Source organism: Euprymna scolopes, chromosome 10 (assembly GCF_053919585.1).
Source record: "Euprymna scolopes isolate OS-2025 chromosome 10, ASM5391958v1, whole genome shotgun sequence".
Classification (NCBI taxonomy): Eukaryota; Metazoa; Mollusca; class Cephalopoda; order Sepiida; family Sepiolidae; genus Euprymna; species Euprymna scolopes.
The window spans coordinates 19,102,372-19,123,456 of NC_136491.1; the positions used below are offsets into that span (position 1 = coordinate 19,102,372).

General features: G+C 33.4%; 1 protein-coding gene and 1 pseudogene across 1 annotated transcript in view; one reads left to right on the forward strand and one right to left on the reverse strand.

The window, feature by feature from the left end:
- The window catches only part of LOC145285833 (EF-hand calcium-binding domain-containing protein 6-like), a 288,961-nt gene that overhangs the window by 228,776 nt on the left and 39,100 nt on the right, over positions 1 to 21,085 (forward strand). The window contains exons 26-29 of the mRNA XM_080134267.1: positions 1,797 to 2,031; positions 10,094 to 10,212; positions 12,824 to 12,997; positions 18,810 to 18,912. Coding sequence (XP_079990393.1) covers positions 1,797 to 2,031; positions 10,094 to 10,212; positions 12,824 to 12,997; positions 18,810 to 18,912 — 631 coding nt within the window. The remainder of the gene's footprint in view (positions 1 to 1,796; positions 2,032 to 10,093; positions 10,213 to 12,823; positions 12,998 to 18,809; positions 18,913 to 21,085) is intronic.
- Positions 5,099 to 5,232, reverse strand: LOC145286690 (U2 spliceosomal RNA; annotated as a pseudogene).

Here is a 21,085-nt window from a genome sequence, read left to right on the forward strand (position 1 = left end):
TACTTAATTACAAAAGAGAAAATTATATTGCCTTTGGTAACATTTTAGACCAGACTTCCAAATGACAGTGCTTCAATAGAATGGAAAAGGAGAATATGGTAATGGTCTCATGCATGAAAAGAAAATCGAACCTAAAAATATCAGCATTGTCCCAGGTATAATAGAAGTTGAAGACCATATTTTTATCGCACCTACCTTACAGACCAATGAACTCTTCCTTTCACTATGAATACTGGAAGAATATGCCTCTCGGTGTTGAGACAATCATAGTCTAACATTCTTTATATGTTGTACTTGTACCTTTTTTTTTAAATATACTTGCTTTCATTTAATATCGAGTTTGTGTCTTTCTGCACCCTTTACGGGTCCACAACACTTATGAAGAACAATTTTAAAAGTATCTAGAGAAAGTATCTTTTTGTCAAAAATACTATTATTAACCAATACTTTTTCTTATATTTAAAATGAGAAAAAAAAAGTCTCCCATGAAATTGAACATTTCCCAAATTATATTTGAATATTATCTGAACTCAAAAACACGCGGCTTTTTTTTTTTTCTTCTAAAGTATGCATTACTTCTAGCTAAAGTTAATACATAACCCTAAAGGTATTACTTCTTAACCAGCTTTTTAAACGAGTTAAAAATAACCAGACTTTTATAATTTGATAAAAGTTCCATTATAGCATATTTATTATAGGGTGGTCGAACATTCTGGCATTAGATAGATAATTCAATGTTGAATTTAAAAGAAATAAATAAAAATACAAAACTCACCAGCCACCCAACATACCCTTTAAATATCGGCATAAAAGCAGACTTACTGGCTGGCATTCCTCCTCTTTAAGCTATTGACTCCAAGCTAAGTCGAACTCTACGGGTCCACAACACTTATGAAGAACAATTTTAAAAGTATCTAGAGAAAGTATACCTGGAAAACCAAGTCTGCGAAAAAAAAAAATTCAAATAATTGCATGGAATGACCAAAATCCTTACAAGAGCATTTAATTGGAGCAGATAAATTGTCTGACATCTAGAAAAATGCTAAGTGAAAAAGAAATTAGAAAAATAGAAAAAAGTAAAAGATTTAATTTTCAAGCAAAACAAAACTTTTTAAATCAAGATTCATCCCAAATAAAATTGTAACATATATATCTATAGAAACGTGTTGTCAAACTATCTAACCTGGCTTGCATGCAACGCACACATGGACACAATGCACACCTTCCTCAAGTTATTACCTTTATTTCCAGAGTTACATATTTAAACTAGTAGGTGGCGATATCGACTTCCTTTCTCTCTCTCTTTCTATCTCACTCTTGGACATTATCCGGTATGGACGTGTGAAGATTTCTCTCCTCCTGTGTTTTCTTATAAAAAATGTTTTGTACCAGGCATGCATAATAAATTCACATAGTTTGTAAGTTACATATTTTTGTGATTTTTTTTGTTTTGTTGTTGTTGTTGGTGTTCATCCATTGACTTTTGCCCTTCTTGATGTGGTAGACAGCATTTAACAACGTCCATAACATATCAAATAAACCTTTTCACATGTACGTTTTCATCAGCATGTACTTGCGCATGTTTTCAGCTGTGAGCGATCAAATAAATCCAATAAAAGTTTTTCTATACATATATGAGTATATTTCTGTTTGCCGCCAGGTTATCCTGACATTTACCAATGTGACCCTCACCATAATTCATACTAGTTAACTTAATTGCTACTTACTGGCGTAGGGTTCCAATATATAACAAAATGATGTACATAACATTATTTCAAACTTTCTCTTATTTACAGCCTTCTCAATCAAAACGTATTTGCACGTCTTGATGGTCTTGTGAGTTATCAGGAATTTCTTGCACGCTTGCTTCGCGGTCGATCCGATAACGGAAGATTACTTGCCGGGGAAATCAGAAGAGTGAATCCCAGTGTTTGTGTTGAGAAAAACCAGCCTTACCAATTTGTAACTGCCAATCAACTGCCACCACTTGTAGCCAAGTTAAGTCAGAATCATTTCCACAATGTCACAAAGGTAAGAGAAACGTCTATGAAATAAGTGGACCATGTATATATTAAGCACCTCAGAATCAAATACTAAAAGAAAGTCAATTTTTGCTTTTAAATCGTTTTTTTTTAATATTTCCAAATGATTTCTGAATATATATTACTTATGATATTCATTTAAATTTCATTTATTTGCAAAATCTTCATAAAGTTTTAATTTTAACCCATTAGTACCCAATTTTTTTTTTTTAGTTTTTAAGTTCATTACTAAACATTATTGTAAACGCAATAAATTTGTAAATACCAAAATATCTTTTGTAGATAGTCAGTAGAACCCCGGAATACAGTCCCTCCATCCCATCCATAGCCTTGAGCCCCGAAGAGGCATAGGCCATCTACAACTTTGTAGATGCTTTTGTAGCAACTGAGTTCTTTTGACAGGGTGAGGGTGCTGGCCCCACATCCAACCTTCCCAGAAGGTACATACAGCGCCTAGCCTTCCCAAATGGTCACCCATCTGGTACTGGCCAGGCTCAACGTTGCTTAACTACGGTGATCTGGCGAGAACCGGTGTGTCAATGTGATTGTGTCATACATCTGGAATACGGTGGCCCTAGGATATGTTCTTTTTTTTCAGATTACAATGTGGAATATGATATTTTTCCGACCCTTGGTTACGGTATTTGCCCCGTCTTATAGTGTTATTTATAATGTTATTTGATTATATAGATGTGTATTATATACTGTACTGTATTTTATTACTTTTTGTTTACTTTTTAATATGTACTGTATAACATTTTGCTAAGGTCCTGGCATATGGTGATTTCACCTAATGATCCCAGTCCCAGAATGGATTAATGCTGTATCCCGGGGTTCTACTGAACTTGATTTTATACACGATAATTAGAGCATTTATATATAAATATGTGGGTTGATTGTTATAATTATCCAAAGATTTCTTTCACTCTAGATTCTCACATTTTGTACTAAAAACTGAGACACCAGTGTTGCCAATATACATAAAAAAATTATTTGAAAGGCACTCTAATCTATATCATAATCTTTTTCTTTTTCTTTGAAAAATATAAATATTATTAAAATGTAGTATATTAGCGGTGGTACCGGTCGTAAAATACGCTTAAATATGATATTTTAATTTATCCAGATTTCGTAGATATTATTATAGAGTCATGATTTCAAAAGTTAAAAAAAAAAAGGGATTTGGGTGCTATCAGCTAGAATCGAAACTGAAAGCAAAACTGTAGCATTCAAAGCTGGTGACGTTACCACTGTACCAATGTGATACACATATGAACTGATTAAAAATAAAAAATAAACTAAGATGAATGTACAAAATGTATAACGATTTCTTTTTAAACCCTTTTTGACCCCTTAAAAAATGGTCCATAAAAAATCCAATCATTTCAGGCCCCTAGCGCCACTCTGTGACTTTTAGTTTTGGAAGAGATAAAGTTTGAAAATATGGAGACATACTCATACATTGAACACTATTGAATACTGAAAATAGATACATAATAATTTTATGTAGATACATAAAATAATAATAATAATAATAATAATAATAATAATAATAATATATATATATATATATATTAGCTATAAATACACGCACACACACACACACATATTTATTTATATATATATTTATATATATATGGCAAATAATATATATGTGTGTGTGTAGCTAAAATAGTTATCCATAGACATGTGTTTTGCCGACAAATAAATAATTAATAAACAACAAATATATGCGTGCGTGTGTGTGTGTGTGTGTGTATTTGTATACATCGTTGAAAAAAAATGAGATGATAATGATTATGTAAGAGAGGAAAATCATGTTTACCTAATGGGAGGCAACTCTCCAATGCTCAAGAGAGCTTATTAATACCAGTAATAAAGTTACTCCTAATAAAATAACAAAAAACATTACAACATATATATATATATATATATATATATATAGCAAAAATGGTAATTAGTATAATTAGTAAAAACCTGAAGAAAGTGCCCAATACTATTGCAGAGCAAATATATATGTCTTATTACTGTTTTATCTGCTTAGTTACATATGTTTTCGTATCAACGACTCAGTAACTTCATCAAACTTTACAGAAAAAACATTTTTTTTTTTTTTTGCTTTTTTTAGGATTTTTTTTTTTTTTTTTTTTTTTACATTTTTTAGGATTTTTTTTTTATCTGTGTATCGTCTTCTCCTTTTCCGGCATTCTTTCTGAGCAATCCACAATTATTAAGGGAATAATAGATCTATTTTGTTTTAATTAGACCCTAGGAATTTACACATAGTTATCATGCAGGTTATTAGCCTATAGTTATTTGGGATCGCTCCTTATTAGTGTTTTTTGTATTAATATAGTTATTTCTATTTTTTATATTACCATAATTATTTCTATCATTTTACCACGAGGTAGAATACCAGGTTGAGAAACTGGCATGGTCTATCTTTCTCTCGAGAGTAGATGGGACTCTCTTAAGCCATGGTAGGCACCCCATCTAGTGAAGGCATCACAATAAAAAATACCCTTGATAGCCCTGATGAAGCATCAAGTATTCAGCTACCAACAAGATTTGAATTACACTTCAAACTCGTGTAGTGAATTCAATCTCGGCTACGTCCACGCTGGATATGGATAGATGGATAGATCTATTTTGTTTTAATTAGACCCTAGGAATTTACACATAGTTATCATGCAGGTTATTAGCCTATAGTTATTTGGGATCGTCCCTTATTAGCGTTTTTTTTTTTGTATTAACATACAATCTTGTATGTCTATCTTCTCAGATTTTGTGTTAACCGATCATGTAAGATTGTGAATTTTTTAAACAGGTACGCTTTCAATTTCTCGTTTTCTTATAGTTACCTTGAATTTATTACATTTATTTCGGTTTTTGTTTCTTCTTCAATTTCCTGAAATTCTTCTTTCATGTTTTTTAACCATTCTGCATCACTATTGTGGCAGTGTCGGTTTTCTCATATATTGCCTTAGAAGTGTACCTATTTACAATGCCTCCCCACGGGACAGAGTTAGATACCAGGGTCGTTTTTTAACGTGGAGAAAAGGTATAAAAATAAAAAATTGTCTCAGTCGTGAAGGATTTCTCCCCCACTGAAAGAGAACGATAAATGGAAGTGCCGCATCTGAAGAACAGATGCTACACTTTGATCTTGGCCAAAAGGCCAAGATGTAATTAAGTGTATTGTTTATTTCAGATCCTGTCAATCTGTTTTTCCTGTTTTTCTCTCGCTCTCTCTCTCTTTCTTTCTCTCTCTCTCTCTCTCTCTCTCTCTCTGTTTACGTTTTAGTAAAACTGGCTTTTGTTGTTTTCAAAAATCCAGTTTTGTTTGTATTGTTCAGATTTGTATCAGTATCATCTTATTTTCCTCGCTTTTGCTAGTGTTCTTCAGGTTTTAGTTTTTCATGTTTCTTGTTTAATGTGTCTCAGCTTATTTATCAGTCATATTTACCCTCTTCCACTTCATTCCATCGTTGTTTGGTGCTTTTCAATTTGACATTTTTCTTAGGGTTGTCTTAAGTGCTTCTTCATTAATTTCACTTTCTGTTCTGTGTCGTGATGACATAACAAAAGTATAGATTTTGAGATGTAGCTACATGAGAGATTAGTTTCGATACATAATGCGTTACAGATAGATGTGGGTTTATGACGAGGCGTCCATGGAAATTAGAAGAGGGCGACTTGGAAAAATGTAATCTTATACAAAGCGTGCTGACTCTGAAAAAAGAACCCAGTAAGGAATAAATGTTTACATCAAAATATAATTCCTGTCTGAGCATTTTCACTTTTGAAGAGAAGCGCCTTTAATTTCAGGATGCACGGAAGGAATATTTGGGGTATGTTTTTGTTGGTGTTCCCACCGACTAAGATTTCTATAGGCTGTTAATTTATGCATATATACCCAATAGAGAATACACCAGACGAATCACATATCAGAACGTTAACACTCATAAGTTAAAAGAAACTGATTATAGAAACGCACATCTTTTATATATACACCCGTGTATGTATATATATATATATATATATATATATATATATATATATATATATATATATATATATATATACTACACTATCCGTGACCCGTTGGATCAGTATGTTATATTAGCTATGGAATTAATGTATCAGCGTGACACTTGTGATGTAAAGAAAATAGTTTTTTGTGATATAACAGAAAGGATGATCATTCAATAAAATAAAAAGCTATAGCAAACATCTAAATGACTACTTTAAACACAGTTCCTGATTTCAAAAAAAGAAAAACTAAAAGATTCATCTGCCTTACTTTTAATGCTAGGTTTATTTTTGGTGTCTTTTCAATTCAATAGAAATCCTCCTAAATTTGCTGATGAGGAGACCGTGCTTACCAAAAAAACTATGTATACTTGTTCTACGTGACTTCATGTATACCACAAATAAAAAGCACGGATTTCCGAAACGATCGTACAGATAATTGACTTTGTTGTTGTTCCTTCTTATGAAACTGATTTTTAATTTAATTAAAATTTGATTTTTAAATTAAAAAATTTTTTTTTTAATTTTTAAATTATAAATCACATTACTTAATATATATATATATATATATATATATATATATATATATATATATATATATAATAATACATATATATATATATCATAATACATATATATATATATTTTTTTAAAATCTTTTTTTTAATTTAATTTTCACCCCAAAAAAGGCACAGTGCCACTTTGAAGCAGGGGGCTACTATTAGGGACTTAATTAGCGGGGTCATTATGAAGGGAGATGAGTAGAAAGATGTTTGCTAACATTACACTTGAACTTCTGCATATCAGTGCAATTGGGAAAGCAGAATCCCGGAAGGGAGTTCGAAAGACCCGCAGTTCTGGGGAAGAAACTATTGGAGTAAAAGGCTTTCTTGCACCTAGGGATCTCTACTGTAAAGGGATGAGACTTAGTAGCTTGTTGAGTTTGTCAGGGGTAGTTACGTCGGGGGGGGGGTACAAGTGTTTGCAGTTCGTCAGAGCATTCACCATTAAAGTATTTGTAGAACACGCAGAGGGATGCAACATCTCGTCGATGGGACAGAGGCTGAAGCCTAGATGACAGTTCAGGATCTATCAGGTTGGCGACTCTCTTTTGAACCCTGTCCAGGAGCGAGAGACAAGCAGCAGATGCACCAGCCCAGATGTGACAACAGTACTCCATACATGGGCGAATGGTGGCCTCATAGAGGTATAGGATACTGTCAGGCGTAAGTAGTTTTCTAGCATGGTAAAGGGAGCCAACCTTCCTTGCAGCAGCCTTGCCAATGCTCTCAATGTATCTATTCCAGTTCATATTCCCTGTAAACGTTAGGCCGAGGAGTTTAAAAGAAGTACTTTCAGGCAATGTGTTCTTGGCCATTGCTATTGGTGGTAGAGAAGGTTTCTTGTAGTTATTGAAGGAAACAAGCTTAGTCTTAGCAGCATTGAATGTGACCATCCATTTTTGTCCCCATTTCACTACAGATTGGAGGTCATCCTCTAGTGTTTCTGCCATTTCCTTGGGTATGTGTTCATTTGTTTTCCCCTCATATATATATATATCATAATACACACACACACACACACACATATATATATATATATATATATATATATATATATATATATATATATATATATATATATGTAAGTAAATTCTTGGTACAGCAAAATAGAAGGAGAAATTTCAGAGGTAACATAATTTAATTTAATTACCAAAGAAAACAAAAAAAAAACAAAAAAAAAAACGGGCAGGTGAAATTATTAAAATTTCCTTAAGGCCTTATCGTCTGACCCTCTAAGAGGAAACGTCAGAATGATAAATTAAAAACTAAGAAACGAATGAGGAAATAAGGGAATTTGGTTTCAGTTGGAAGACCAGTGAGAAAAAAAAAAAAAAAAAAAATCTCACTGTTCAGGTGGTTTTAAATCAATAAATATTTCCAACTGATGTTTCAAAATCTTTTGTCTACACAGGCTAGGTCGAGAGTTATTAATGACTAACGCCTCAATGATATTGAGATGATAGTTCGACCTAGCACTGTATAAAACAGAAAACCACCTATCGGAATATTGATCAGAACACCTATTTATACTAATCAAGTGATTACCGATGGCGGACTCATGAGCTTGGGAGTGCCCGGATGTTCTCGAAACCTGGTGTAGTCGAATATCCCTTTGACCTTCACAACTGTTTTGTGTGGTATCAGTCGAGGCTGATTGATTTATTTGGGGAGGGGGGACGCACTTTATAAGATTTTTTACAGTTTCAGTTTCCTTGATGTGGTGTTTCTTCCATATTTTTTATTTTAATACTTTTGCAGTTTTCATGTGACTGATTAGTGTTTGTAATTTATGTGGGTTGGTTTCCACATTTGAGGGTTTTCCTTAAGATATAAACTCTTTTCATTATTGCTATTTAATTGCTTCCCCATGAGAGCAATATGTGACACAAGGTCATTTTTAATGGGGGGGGTTTAAATTCCCAAAAAGGGTCACTCTAGAAATAGGCAAAAATAAAAATTGCCTTACATTGACTAATGACAAATTAACTTAAGTGTAGCATAAGAACAGATACTACACTCTGATCTTAGACTGAAGGTCAGGTTGTTTTCATTATTACTGTCCAATTATTATTATTATTATTGGTTCACAAGTCAACAAAAGATCTGATTGGAGACCTATGGTGTTCTCTGTAAGCTGAGTGACAAGTCTCCCCAGGCGTCCAGCTCACTCCACCTCCTTCGATAGAATTTGCAAATAAATTTGCGTCATCGCAACAGCCGCTTACCATTGATTTTTTTGCTTGCAGTGGCTATTGGTCCATACTGGAATTTTAGTGGCACTAAGCCTCCCCATTATTATTATTATTATTATTATTATTATTATTATTATTATTATTATTGTTACTATTGCTATTATCTCTCTATCTATCTATCTATCTATCTATATATATATATATATATATATATATATATATATATATATATATATATATATAAAAGTGAAAATATCTGCCAAATATCTCTGTCAATTTTCGGTCTACAGACACAAAATTTTGCTGTTAAGGAGTCAAAGATTTGACCTTTGAGAACTCTACCAAATTCCTCCACCAATTTTGGCTCTAAACACTTGAAATTTTATATAGGTTACTTGGACATGGATCTAACTTTATAATTTGATTTGAAGCCAAAACAGCAAATTTTAAGGGGTCAAAATTGGGGTCAAAGTTAAAAAGAATTTGATTTCTGCAGTCTCTAACAAATAACTCAGCCAATTTTTGGTCTAAACATTTTTAAATTTTACATAAAAGGTATTCAGACATAGGGCAAACTTTTTAATCGTTTTTTTTTTTTTTTGCTGAAAATTTGGCTTTCAAGGGGTTAAAGTTCAAAAGATTTGATCTTTGCAGTCTCTAGCAAACTATTCAGCCAATTTTGGGTCTAAACATTTGAAATTTTACATAAAGGGTATTCAGACTTTCAGAAAGCTTTTTAATCATTTTTTGGGCAAAAATTTGACTACCAAGAGGTCAAAGTTTACAGAGTTGACCTTTGCAGACTCTACCAAACTCCTCTGCCAATTTTGGGTCTAAACACTTGAAATTTTAGATGTAGGTTTCTTGGACATGGGTCAAACATTTTAATTTAATTTGAGCCCAAAATAATAAATGTTAAGAGGTCAAAATTGGGGTCAAAGTTAAAAATAAATTTGACGTCTGCGGTTTCTACCAACTTTTCTCTATTGTAGTTAAGGAAGCCTATTATATAGAAAAGCATTATCGTACATTTTTTAATATATACATATGCACATAAAGTTATGAACAGTACATAGGGCCCAAGCAAAGACGGGTGAAACTGTTAGTTATTACTATCATTGCTATTATTATTCTTACTACTATAACTATTATTATTATTACTATTATAACTATTATTATTATTACTATTATAACTATTATTATCATACTATTACTACTGTTGTTTGGAGGAGGAGAAATTTCACTTGGTTTCTTTCCATTTCAGGGTTATCTGACCTTTACAAAAGCTGGTAAAGACATCATCAACACGACCACATTAAAAGATTTCCTGAAGGCTTTTAACATTTCCATGAGTGAAGGTGAATTTAACAAGTTATGGAGATAGTAAGTTAAATTCTTACAGCCTAGACACAATTGGAGAATTTTGGAGGTTCATTAAAGATTTTACAATAAGGGGAGATAATTCAAGAGAAAGAACCAGTTTCTCTTGACTCCAAAGCAGGATAGATTCTACCCTATTGACTGTGGTATGTTTTTGGGGTCCTTGTTATAATACAGTCGACAGAGAAATTTTGTTTAAATGTGTTATTTTAAGCAAAAACAATATTATGTACTTAATTATCAGGCCGAAAATAGTAATATATTCAAAAATTACGAAAAATCATTGAGTAGAAATTTATTTCTAGTTAAAAGTAATTTTTACAGAAAATTGGGTAAAAATCGCATTTTTCTGAGACCTTATAGAGTAGGCAGTGGGAGGCTACACACAGGGGACATAACTGTGAAAGGAATATTTTAGATTACTTGTGTCATTGCTGCAATATCTGTTGTCTATAGCGATAGACTTTTTGTTTACTAAATATACACAATTGCATCTGTTCTACTCAATGAATTTTCGTAATTTGTGGATATACTACTATTTTCGACATGACAATTAAAAATTGATTTGCCGACTTTAGCTTAACAAGCACTGTTTCTTGTTCCATACAGCTCTAGGAGGTCCTCTCTCACAGGCCTTGCCTTCTGTCTTTCAGGTGGACTAAATTTATTACCGTTTGAGGCATTATTGTTGTGTGTTCACCCTATGGATAATAATGAACATGCGCACTTGGCAGTGAGACGGATGTATAGCAACGCTCTTTATTTGTTGGGATTACTTTTCTGTTCAGTATATTTTGTTTTCATTAATTACCAAATTGTGTCTTTCTTCAGGATCCTTGTGACTACAACAGGCGCCCTGACTGAGGAATATTGACAGGGCTGCCCAGGTAATTTTTAACGGCCTCAGAGCGCTCCTCCTTTACAGGTGCTGACTTGGCTCCTTCACCTTTCGACCTTGTGCCACATCTTTCTGGGGGGGGGGATAAATACCAGCTCTATAAAGATAAAAGCGAATCTGTCTCTATGTTCTGTTATACAGTGTATATGACTTTGGTTGAAACAATGATTGGGACAATGATGTTGGCTATGACCATTGTGTGGGCAAATTTCTTGTTGTCAATGGTGGCCACTATGTCAGCAGCATCCATTATTGCCTACTTCAATACTTGTGAAGTGAAGTTAAATACCCACGAGGGCGAGTTGAAAAGTTTGTCTTCCCTAGAGTGTATAAAAGTAAAACAGGCCTTAACTTTCAATCTAATCGACCTGAAATAAATGAATGTTCGAGAAAAATAAGTTTGGAAACTTTTCATATATTTTTAGTTTTATTTTATTTAAATGTTATTTCTAGCCGTTTTCTTCAATATAGGTTGCAAAGCCACCAGTTCATCGCATATTATGACTAGAAATAAATTTTTAAAAAAATCGGTGTCCCCTCTTCCCAATCCAAGCCCTTGCCCTTCTCCCCGAGCCAACTTAACAAGGTATAAAAGAATTAAATTTTTTTTTTTTGTTTACATGGAGGTCATCACTTATCAAGGCCCAAAAGCCACTCGGGGATAAGGGTTATTGATTGTACAGTAATCAATGGGATAGTATCGTAGTAATCATTAGTATTGAAGATTTGATAAAGTGTCTTACTTAAGGGGGGGGCGGTTCATCAGGAATTTGTCTATGTTGGACTTGAAGACATCCAAGTTGTAGTCAGGTGGGAAACAGGCAAACGAAAGAGAGTTCCACAGGCGTGCACTTCTAAGAAAGAAGCTTTGTTCATGAAATCTACATTTTATTTAGGCACAGATAAAGAGTGGGGAAAATTAATGACAGTGGTTTCAGCTAGACGGGTGTTTATCATGAAAGATTGGCGAGGGGGGACCAGAGATTGGAGCTCAGACGAGCACTTGCCATGAAAATAATGATAAAACAAAGACAGGCTCGCAACGTCTCTTCTGTGAGAGAGAGGTTGCAGGGAAGAGAAAAGCACATCCCCCACTAAGCTACGAAGTCTATTTTGTACTCTGTCAAGGCATGATAGGCTGTTTTTAGCAGCTCCTGCCCAGATGTGGCAGCAGTACTCCATCCTTGGACGTACTTGGCTTTTATACAAATAGAGAATTGCATCAGTAGTGAGATATCTTCTGGAGTGGTAGAAGGATCCCACCATTTTCCCAGCGACCTTGTCAACAGACTTGATGTACGTGTTCCATTTCAAATACCCACAAGGGCAGGTTGAAGAATCTGTCTTCTCCACGGGGAAGTTTATGAAAGTAAAAGCAACCTTAACTTTCTATCTAATCCCACCTTTTTGCCTTACTCTAACCTAATCACCTAAGATCAAAGTGTAGTATATGTTCTTCAGATGTTACACTTCAATTTCTTCTTCTCTGTCAGTGGAGGAGAAATCGTTCACGACTGAGACGATTTTTAATTTTTGTTCCTTTCTCCATATTAAAAAACGACCCTGTGTCTAACTCTGTCCAGTGGGGAGGCAAAGTAAATAGGTACTCTCACCTAATTTTTGTGTTTATTGCAACAATACTTGTCTGTTCAAACTCAAGAAAAAATATAATCGTACACTTGCTTCATATAGTAAAATGAATGTTTAATTTTACAGCTGTGATCCTGAATATAAAGGTTATATCACTTACGAGGAGTTTCTGGAGCGATGCGGCCTGGAAGAGATGTATCCGGGAGCCAGTGAAACAAAGTCTTCAAGATATATTATTATGTGGAAACTCGTGGAAGGAGAAGAACCATCTTCGACGATGTCCGAGACAAATATCTGCAAGTAAAGGAATTACTTTATTAGTATTCAATTCACACACACCCACACACACACACACATATCAGGTTGACAAGAAAGTTCTTGCGGTTTTTAACTTTTAAATTCGGATGAATATATCTTGGTTCAAAAAAACAAAAATTTATTGATCGAAATAAACACCATCAGAATCAACATATTTTTGCCAACGCAAAACAAGTGTATCTATGCCAGTAACATAAAATCTTGCCTTCTGGTGGCGTTGAAGTTGCTGAAGGAATTTTTCATATCGAATAGGTTTTTCAAGCTTTTCTCACGCAGAAAGTTGTCAAGATGCTTGAAAACGTCGTAGTCAGTAGGTGAGGGGTCTGGAGAGTATGGCGGATGAGGCAGAGTTTCGTAGTCAAATTCGTTCAACTTCTGCAGGGGTCGTTTAGCAATGTGCGGTCGGGCATTGTCGTGGATGAGAATTGGGCCTTTTCTGTTGGTTAATTCTGGGTGTTGTTGTTGAAGTTTCTAATTCATTTCATCCACTTGTTGACAGTACTTCTTCGCCATAATGGTTTTGCCTGCATGCAAAAAGCTGTAATGGATGAGACTGATCGCAGACCACGAAACAATCATCATGACCTTCTTTTGGTGCAACTCTGGCTTCGGGAAGTGTCATGGAGCTTCGACTTCTAACTACTGAGCTGAGCATCACCGGTTGTTGTAACGAACCCACTTTTCATCACAAGTCACAACCCAGTCGAAAAACAAGTTGTTCTTGTTGCGTAAAAAAAGGCGTTTTTTTTTTTGGTTATTGTTCAACTGGTGAGGCACCCATTTATCAAGTTTTTTTGTCTTTCCAATCTCTCAAGTGGTTGGAAATCGTTGTATACATTATGTCCAATTCCAAAGCAAGTTCTCGAACAGTTGTGCATGGGTTGGCTTCGATTAAGGCTCTTAATTGATCGTTGTCAAAATCCGATAGCTGACCACCTATGTTCATCATCCTCAAGACTCTCATCGCCGCCATGGAATTTCTAAAACCACCATTGTGCTGTGCGTTCAGTTTTGGTACCTGAGTCAAACGCTTTGTTGATATCGCAAACTGTTTCAGCAGCTTTTCGGCCTAGCTTGAATTGAAATAAGAAAATTGTGAGAATTTGCTTTTTTCCATCTTGTATTCAATGTTCTGAAAATAAGACATAATTGTTTTAAAATGATTGTAATTTAAACGATTAGACAGAGTAAAAAAAACACTCTCTAAAAGTAAAGGTATCATTATGAAAGCTTATTTGAAAATACATCATTTAAAATCAAATCCAAATTAAAATAATGCAAGAACTTTCTTAACTTTATATATATATATATATATATATATATATATATATATAGCATGTCAGAATATGATGAAAAGCAATCAAATAAAGTGCTCGATCGCGAATGATTTGTATTGAATTCAAACAGATGGCTGGTTCGATACAACAAAATTGCTGGTCCGTCTTTGCAATATGAATGTATATAGTTTTTAAATAAATATTTGTATTTATATATTTTAAATTAGTCCTCGCACGAAAGAGCAGGACACAAAATGTTTTAAATAATAATAATAGAATAACAATAACAAAGACTTTCGCTGGCGAGGACTACTATTGACCGTAACCAGTTATACAGTCCTTTTGAAATTTTCATCTCTATTTTTCTCGTTATGTACTGAATATTTGTTAATGAAACCTATATGAAGTATTTTCCTTATTAAGTTTTAAAGATTTTCTATTCTGAAAGAAGTTTTAAAAAAAATTTAATCTAAAAAAGTTATTTTAAAGTTTTTGTTAAAAAAAATTCAGATTTTCTAATTATTCAGACCTGTATTACAAAGATGGAGTTGCAAAAAATGAGTTGTGGTGTGAGGAGAAATACAAACTGAAACAGAGAGAATATTCAGACCTGTAATAATACAAAGAGGGGGTTGAAAAAAATGAGTTGTGGTTTGAGGAGAAATACAAACTGAAATAGAGAGAAGGAGAGTTTTAAAATATAATCTTAAAAAGATAAGATACAAGTCAGAAAAGCATTTCATCCAAGGCATGAAAATTGTTAAACAAAGTGTTTTTACTATAGGCTTTAAAAATAAAGATAAAAAATTCAATCTGAAATTTATTTATCTTCAAAGTGCATTTTTATAAATTTTACAAAGTAAGGTATAAAAATTTAATTTAAATTGAATCAAAAAATTACCTTGGATTTATTTTATGTAATGTACATTTTGTTGCAATTTAAAAACAACTTTCATCTAGCAATTAATGATATAGATATAAATTTTCAATGATTTTTTTAAAAAGTGCAACAGAATGTACATTACATAAAATAAATCCAAGGTAATTTTTTCATTCAATTTAAATTGAATTTTTATACCTTACTTTGTAAAATTTATAAAAATGCACTTTGAAGATAAATAAATTTCAAATTGAATCTTGTACCTTTATTTTTAAAGCCTATAGTAAAAACATTTTGTTTAACAATTTTCATGCCTTGGCTGAAATGCTTTTCTAACTTGTAAATATGTGTATGTATATATATATATATATACACGAGCAAACAGTTAATAAAACATGTTAAAAAACATTTGAATTGAGTTAAAAACATATTTAATCTGAAAAGGAAACACTAGATAAGTGGATAGTCCTTAATCCACAGAGTTTCGAAGAAACACTTTCCTTCTCATCAGAGGGTAGGAATTAGCAAAATGCAGGATCGGATTTTGCATGCAAAAGTATTTGATGAAACAACAAGTAAGTCAAAGATCTTACTTGATAACAAAAAAGTGAAGCAGAGGGAATATGGTGAAGAAAAAGGTGATTACACGTGAATGGATATATATATATATATATATATATATATATATATATATATACACTTGTGCCCGATATTATTCATACCCCTCGGATCTTTGTAGATTTCTATAAGAATATTGCTCAAACCAGAAGGTAGACAATATTAAAGGGATTTCAAACAATAAATCAAGCATAAGCATTTAATTTAAACTGAACAAATAAATAAATTATGCAAGTTTGAAACATTATACAAAGGAAAACGATAATGGCACTAGTTCAAAATTATTCATACCTCTCTTACTAATAGTCAATAGCATGCCCTTTATTGTTAATAACTGCCTGTAACCGTTTTGGATGTTTATCAACAAGGTTTTTACAAGAATCAACACTTATTTTTGACCATTCTTCAATGCAGTAGTTCTCCAAATCCCTCAAATTTCTAGGTTTCCGCTTTTTAACCTCAGTTTTCAATATGTTCCAAAGGTTTTCGATAGGGTTCAGGTCGGGACTCTGGCTAGGCCATTCCAAAACATTAATTTGATTATCCTCAAACCATTTATTGACTATTTTGGCAGTATGTTTTGGATCATTATCCTGTTGAAGGCCCCAGTTTGGTCCTAAATGGAGCTTCTCCGCATCCTGTCTAATGTTTTTCTGGAGTATCTCCAAATATTGCTCCTTCTTCATGGTTCCATCTATCTTTAACAAACTACCTGGACCACTAGCCGAAAAGGAGCCCCCAAAAATTAGGCTACCACCACCATGTTTCACCGTGGGTATGGTGTTCTTTGGGTTGTAAGCTTCTCCTTTCTTCCTCCAAACGTAAGAAGTATCCATATGGCCAAACAATTCAATTTTTGTTTCGTCAGTCCACAACATACTTGGGAAAACGGACTCTGGAGAATTCACATGGGTCCTAGCAAACTTTAGATGTGCTGCAAGGTGTTTTCCGGTGTGCAATGGAGTCCTTCTCTGTCTTCTTCCTTTCAGACCATTTTCATGCAGAGTCCTTTGCAATGTTAGCCTTGATATTTTTATGCCAGAAGACTCCAGATTTTCTAAAATGTCCTTAGTAGTGGTGGTTGGATTTGCATTAACACTTCTTACAATATTCCTGGTGGCTCTAGCAGACAGTTTCGTTTTCCTTCCTCTACCAATCAAGTTGTTTGTTGTGTGGTGGCTCTGGAATTTTTTGATGATGCTCTGTACTGTTGCTGTAGGGACCTCAAATTTCTTGGAAATTGACTTGTAACCTAAACCATCCCCATGTGGATTCACAATTCTAGTCCTAAGATCATTACTAAGCTCTTTTTTCTTCCCCCATTCTAATAATTATTAATCTTTTATTGGTTTTCAGTTGATATCATTTTAATTTCTGAAAAATGCAAAAAAACGAAATGAAATTAATCAAAGGTTGTATAAAAGCATTCAAAATAAGAATCAAACAGGAAACAAACAGTCAGAAACTCGATTAATACTGAAAAAATAAGGGGGTATGATTATTTTTGAACATTGCAGATTTTATAAATAGCTGTATATTTCTTTTATTACAAGTATTCCGAGATTTTAAAATGACGAAAATGATCAGAAGAGGTTTATTAAGAATATGTATCAATATGGACGTAACCAATAAATTCTTACAAAGTTACACCTAATAAAATCAATTTTCAAGGGGGGGGGGTATGAATAATATCGGGCACAAGTGTATATATATATATATATATATATATACTTCAGAATAATGTAATGCAATAAACCTACTGGTATGCAAATCCAGTGATTATCGGTCTTACAAAATATTATTGGATGTTATATTTTATAAAGACAATCCCTGCTAAATGAAAATTGCTCAATATACCAGATAGAGCAAATAAATCATAATTTAGTAATTTAAATTTTATAATTTGAAACGGTTAAATTTCAAATCTAGAATTTTTATTATATGCAAGGCAAAGAATACATTTCAATAAGTATATTTCCTTAACCCATTAGTTTTCGATGTCTACTCATCTCATCAGAAGAAAAATATTAGCAAATATTATAAATGGTTTGTACCTAATTCGCTAAATGTAATAAACATAGAAAATTATAATTACAAGTTGTAAAGTTTTTGAATCATAGAATAAGGGAAATTAGATATTGGTTCAGAATGATTGTTATCTTGTGCCTTGGAAGAATTACAATACGCATTGGACCTTTTACCTCCCTGCTACCAAAAACGCTCACTTCAGGATGTACCATACAATTTGGATTTGAAGTTTTGTTTTTTTTTTGTTTTTTTTTTTACACAGTGATTACCACTTATCAAGGCCCGGAAGCCACTCAGGGATAAGGGTTATTGCAAGTACATTACGTTAGTGTGGAGATTTGATGAAGTGTTTACTTAAGGGGGCGGTTCATTAGGAATTTGTTAACATTGGACTTGAAGACATCCAAGTTGTAGTCCGGTGGGAAGCAGGCAGACGGAACAAAGTTCAATATCATTTTCATTCTGAATCAATATCTAATTTCCCTTATTCTATGATTTAAAAACTGAGCTTGTTTACTTTTCATTCAAATATTCCATGATTCCGACAACCTATTTCTCCGCAACAGAAGGTGTAAAAAAAAAAAAAGTGATTGAGAGAATAATTGAGCAGCAAATAAGAATTTAGGTAAGCATAGATGAAATGCCATTTAGTTTTATGCCTGGGCAACAAAGTACCACTGGTACTATATTAATTCTAAAACCATACAAAAGAAGACCAAATATTCTAAGACCAAATGCAAAAGAAGTACTAAGAATCTGTATTTTGCTTTTTATAGATCTGGAGATGTTGTTTAGTAAGGCGAATGAGTGATTGATGAAGATTGTTCAAGCAATGTACAGATATGTTCAAAGTCATGTTAGAATTGACAGCACATTTAGTGAGAACTTTAATTTTAAAGTAGGCATACATCCGGGTTCTGTAGTGAGTCCAATGCTTTTCATTTATGTTTTATGCTTTTTCATTATTTTTTTTATTACATGATAAATCAAGGTGCTACACATCTGAAACAATGTCTGGGGATAATTATATGCAGCTGAGCCCCGAAGAATACTTTAGGGAGAGTCTAATGAAATTGCCTCTTACTATTTGGAAAGTAAGTTAGCATTTATTTTTTTCCTTTTTCTTTTGGTTTAATTTTGTGTGCTCCATTTTTTTTCTTTTCTTTTTTTATAGAAATCGCTCCAGACAAAGTGTGAAATTACTTGGTGTAAAAAGCTAACACTACCGTCTGGTACTACCAGATCAGGCTGTCTGAAAATAATGGCTTCTTCACCAAACATGTTATTGTTTCTTTTTCTTTCCCTATGCAAAACTGAATCATGTTCTGCAAAGTCAAAAACAATAATTTCTCTTTACAAAACAAGCTAAATTCTATGAATAAAAATTTTACAAAACAAGCCAAATTCTATGGAGAAAAATTTTAAGATAAAAATACTTCAAGCATAAAATCTTTTTTTCACAAATTAATGGATTTGGCATGAAATAACCCGAAATGGGTTGATATGCCAGAAAACAAAACAACTCCATGAATAGATATTTGAAGAAATAAAGAACTTGAAGCATAAAAACATTTCCCAAAATTACTGGATTCTGCATAAAATAACCCGAAATGGGTTGATATGCCAGAAAACAAAACAACCAAACAAGAATGAAAGATGAATTTCACAAAGACAGGAGATACCTATTGTCCTTAGTCTTGAAAAGACCAAAGTTATAGGTAGCAGGGAAACAGTCAACAGGAAAAGAGTTCAACAAGATTGCAGTTCTTGCAAAAGAAGTTACTGGAATAGGATGCTGTATTACAAAGAGGTATCAAAACAGCGAATTGATGGAGATCACTACATCAATAAGTCAAATGAACTGAAACAAAGGAAGCAAAGATTAGACCAAACAATTTTGAAGAACACATGTCATAATAGTAGTTATCGAAAAGACTGAGACTAGCAACATCATGTCTGTGAGAGACAGGTTGTAGAAAAGAAAGATGGGGGTCAATCAAATTACCGATACGTTTTTGCATCTTATCATGAATCCTCAAATGGGACAAAGATTCAGCAGCCCAAATATGACAACAGTATTCCATACATGGACTCGTAATAGATTTGCAGAGAAAGAGAATAGCTTCAGGTTTAAAAAAGTGTTTAGAGTGATAGAAAGAATTGATTTTATAAGAAGCAGAAAGAGCAATGGATCTTACATATGAACTCAAAAAAAGATTTGATGAGAAAGAAAGACCAAAAAGTTTCAGGCGATTTCTCTCCAAGAGCAGATCCACCCATGAGAATGAAAAGAGACATGCCTATGATTGAAAGTTGAGTTTTAACATGATTAAACGAAATAAGCCATTTTGTGCCACAATTCACAACTAAACTCAGATCAACTTAAAGGTTGACTGCATATTTGAACTCATCCAATGGATTGGTTGGTTGGTTGGTTGTTTTTGTTTTACGGCATATCAACCCTTTTCATGTTATTTAATGCCGAATCCAAAGATTTTGAAGAAAACTTTTTTTAATAGAATATATTTGTTGTTTTCACATCGGTTTCTATTTAACCCATAGTTGGAACCCTAACAGGTACTACCACTCTGGGTCAGAGTGGATCTGGGAGCAATGGTAATTAAAGGGTGGCTCCACACTCCCCAAAGCCCACAAGCTGGGGCCTCACCACTGGATATAGTTTAAGGTCATATCCAGGACCCCCATTGAGAGACTTTTACCCTCTGCAGGGGGGCAGTCGGCATATTCTAATGCCCCACCGACAGGGCCGTCATCCAATGGACGATAAGCAAAATCAGAATAGGGAGTGGTATCATTAGCATAGATGCTAATTTTCTGAATAATATTCTTTGGATGTAGAGAAGAAACAGTGTTGGTGCCTAGGATAGAACTAACCCTAACCAGTATTGATAGGAAAAGAGAATGAAAAGACACTATCCAGAGTTATTTGCAAGCTTCGATCACAACGAAAAAACATGAGGATCAATAACTATAATCTTAAAGTTTATATAGAAGACCAGAATGCCACACTCTGGCAAAAATTTTCAAAATATCAAATGCAATGGTCCTACCATATTCTGAATTATCCATAAGCTGGCAGACCTGATCAGTTACAAAAGTTAAAGGGTCAACAGTTGAACAAAAACCATTAAATCCATACTGAACATCACCAAAAAAAAATCAAGAACAAGATGTTAATTTTCTGCCATGGAGTATTGTATTTCTGATATAGATTGTTTATTGATAACTAGACACTTTGAGAGGGCA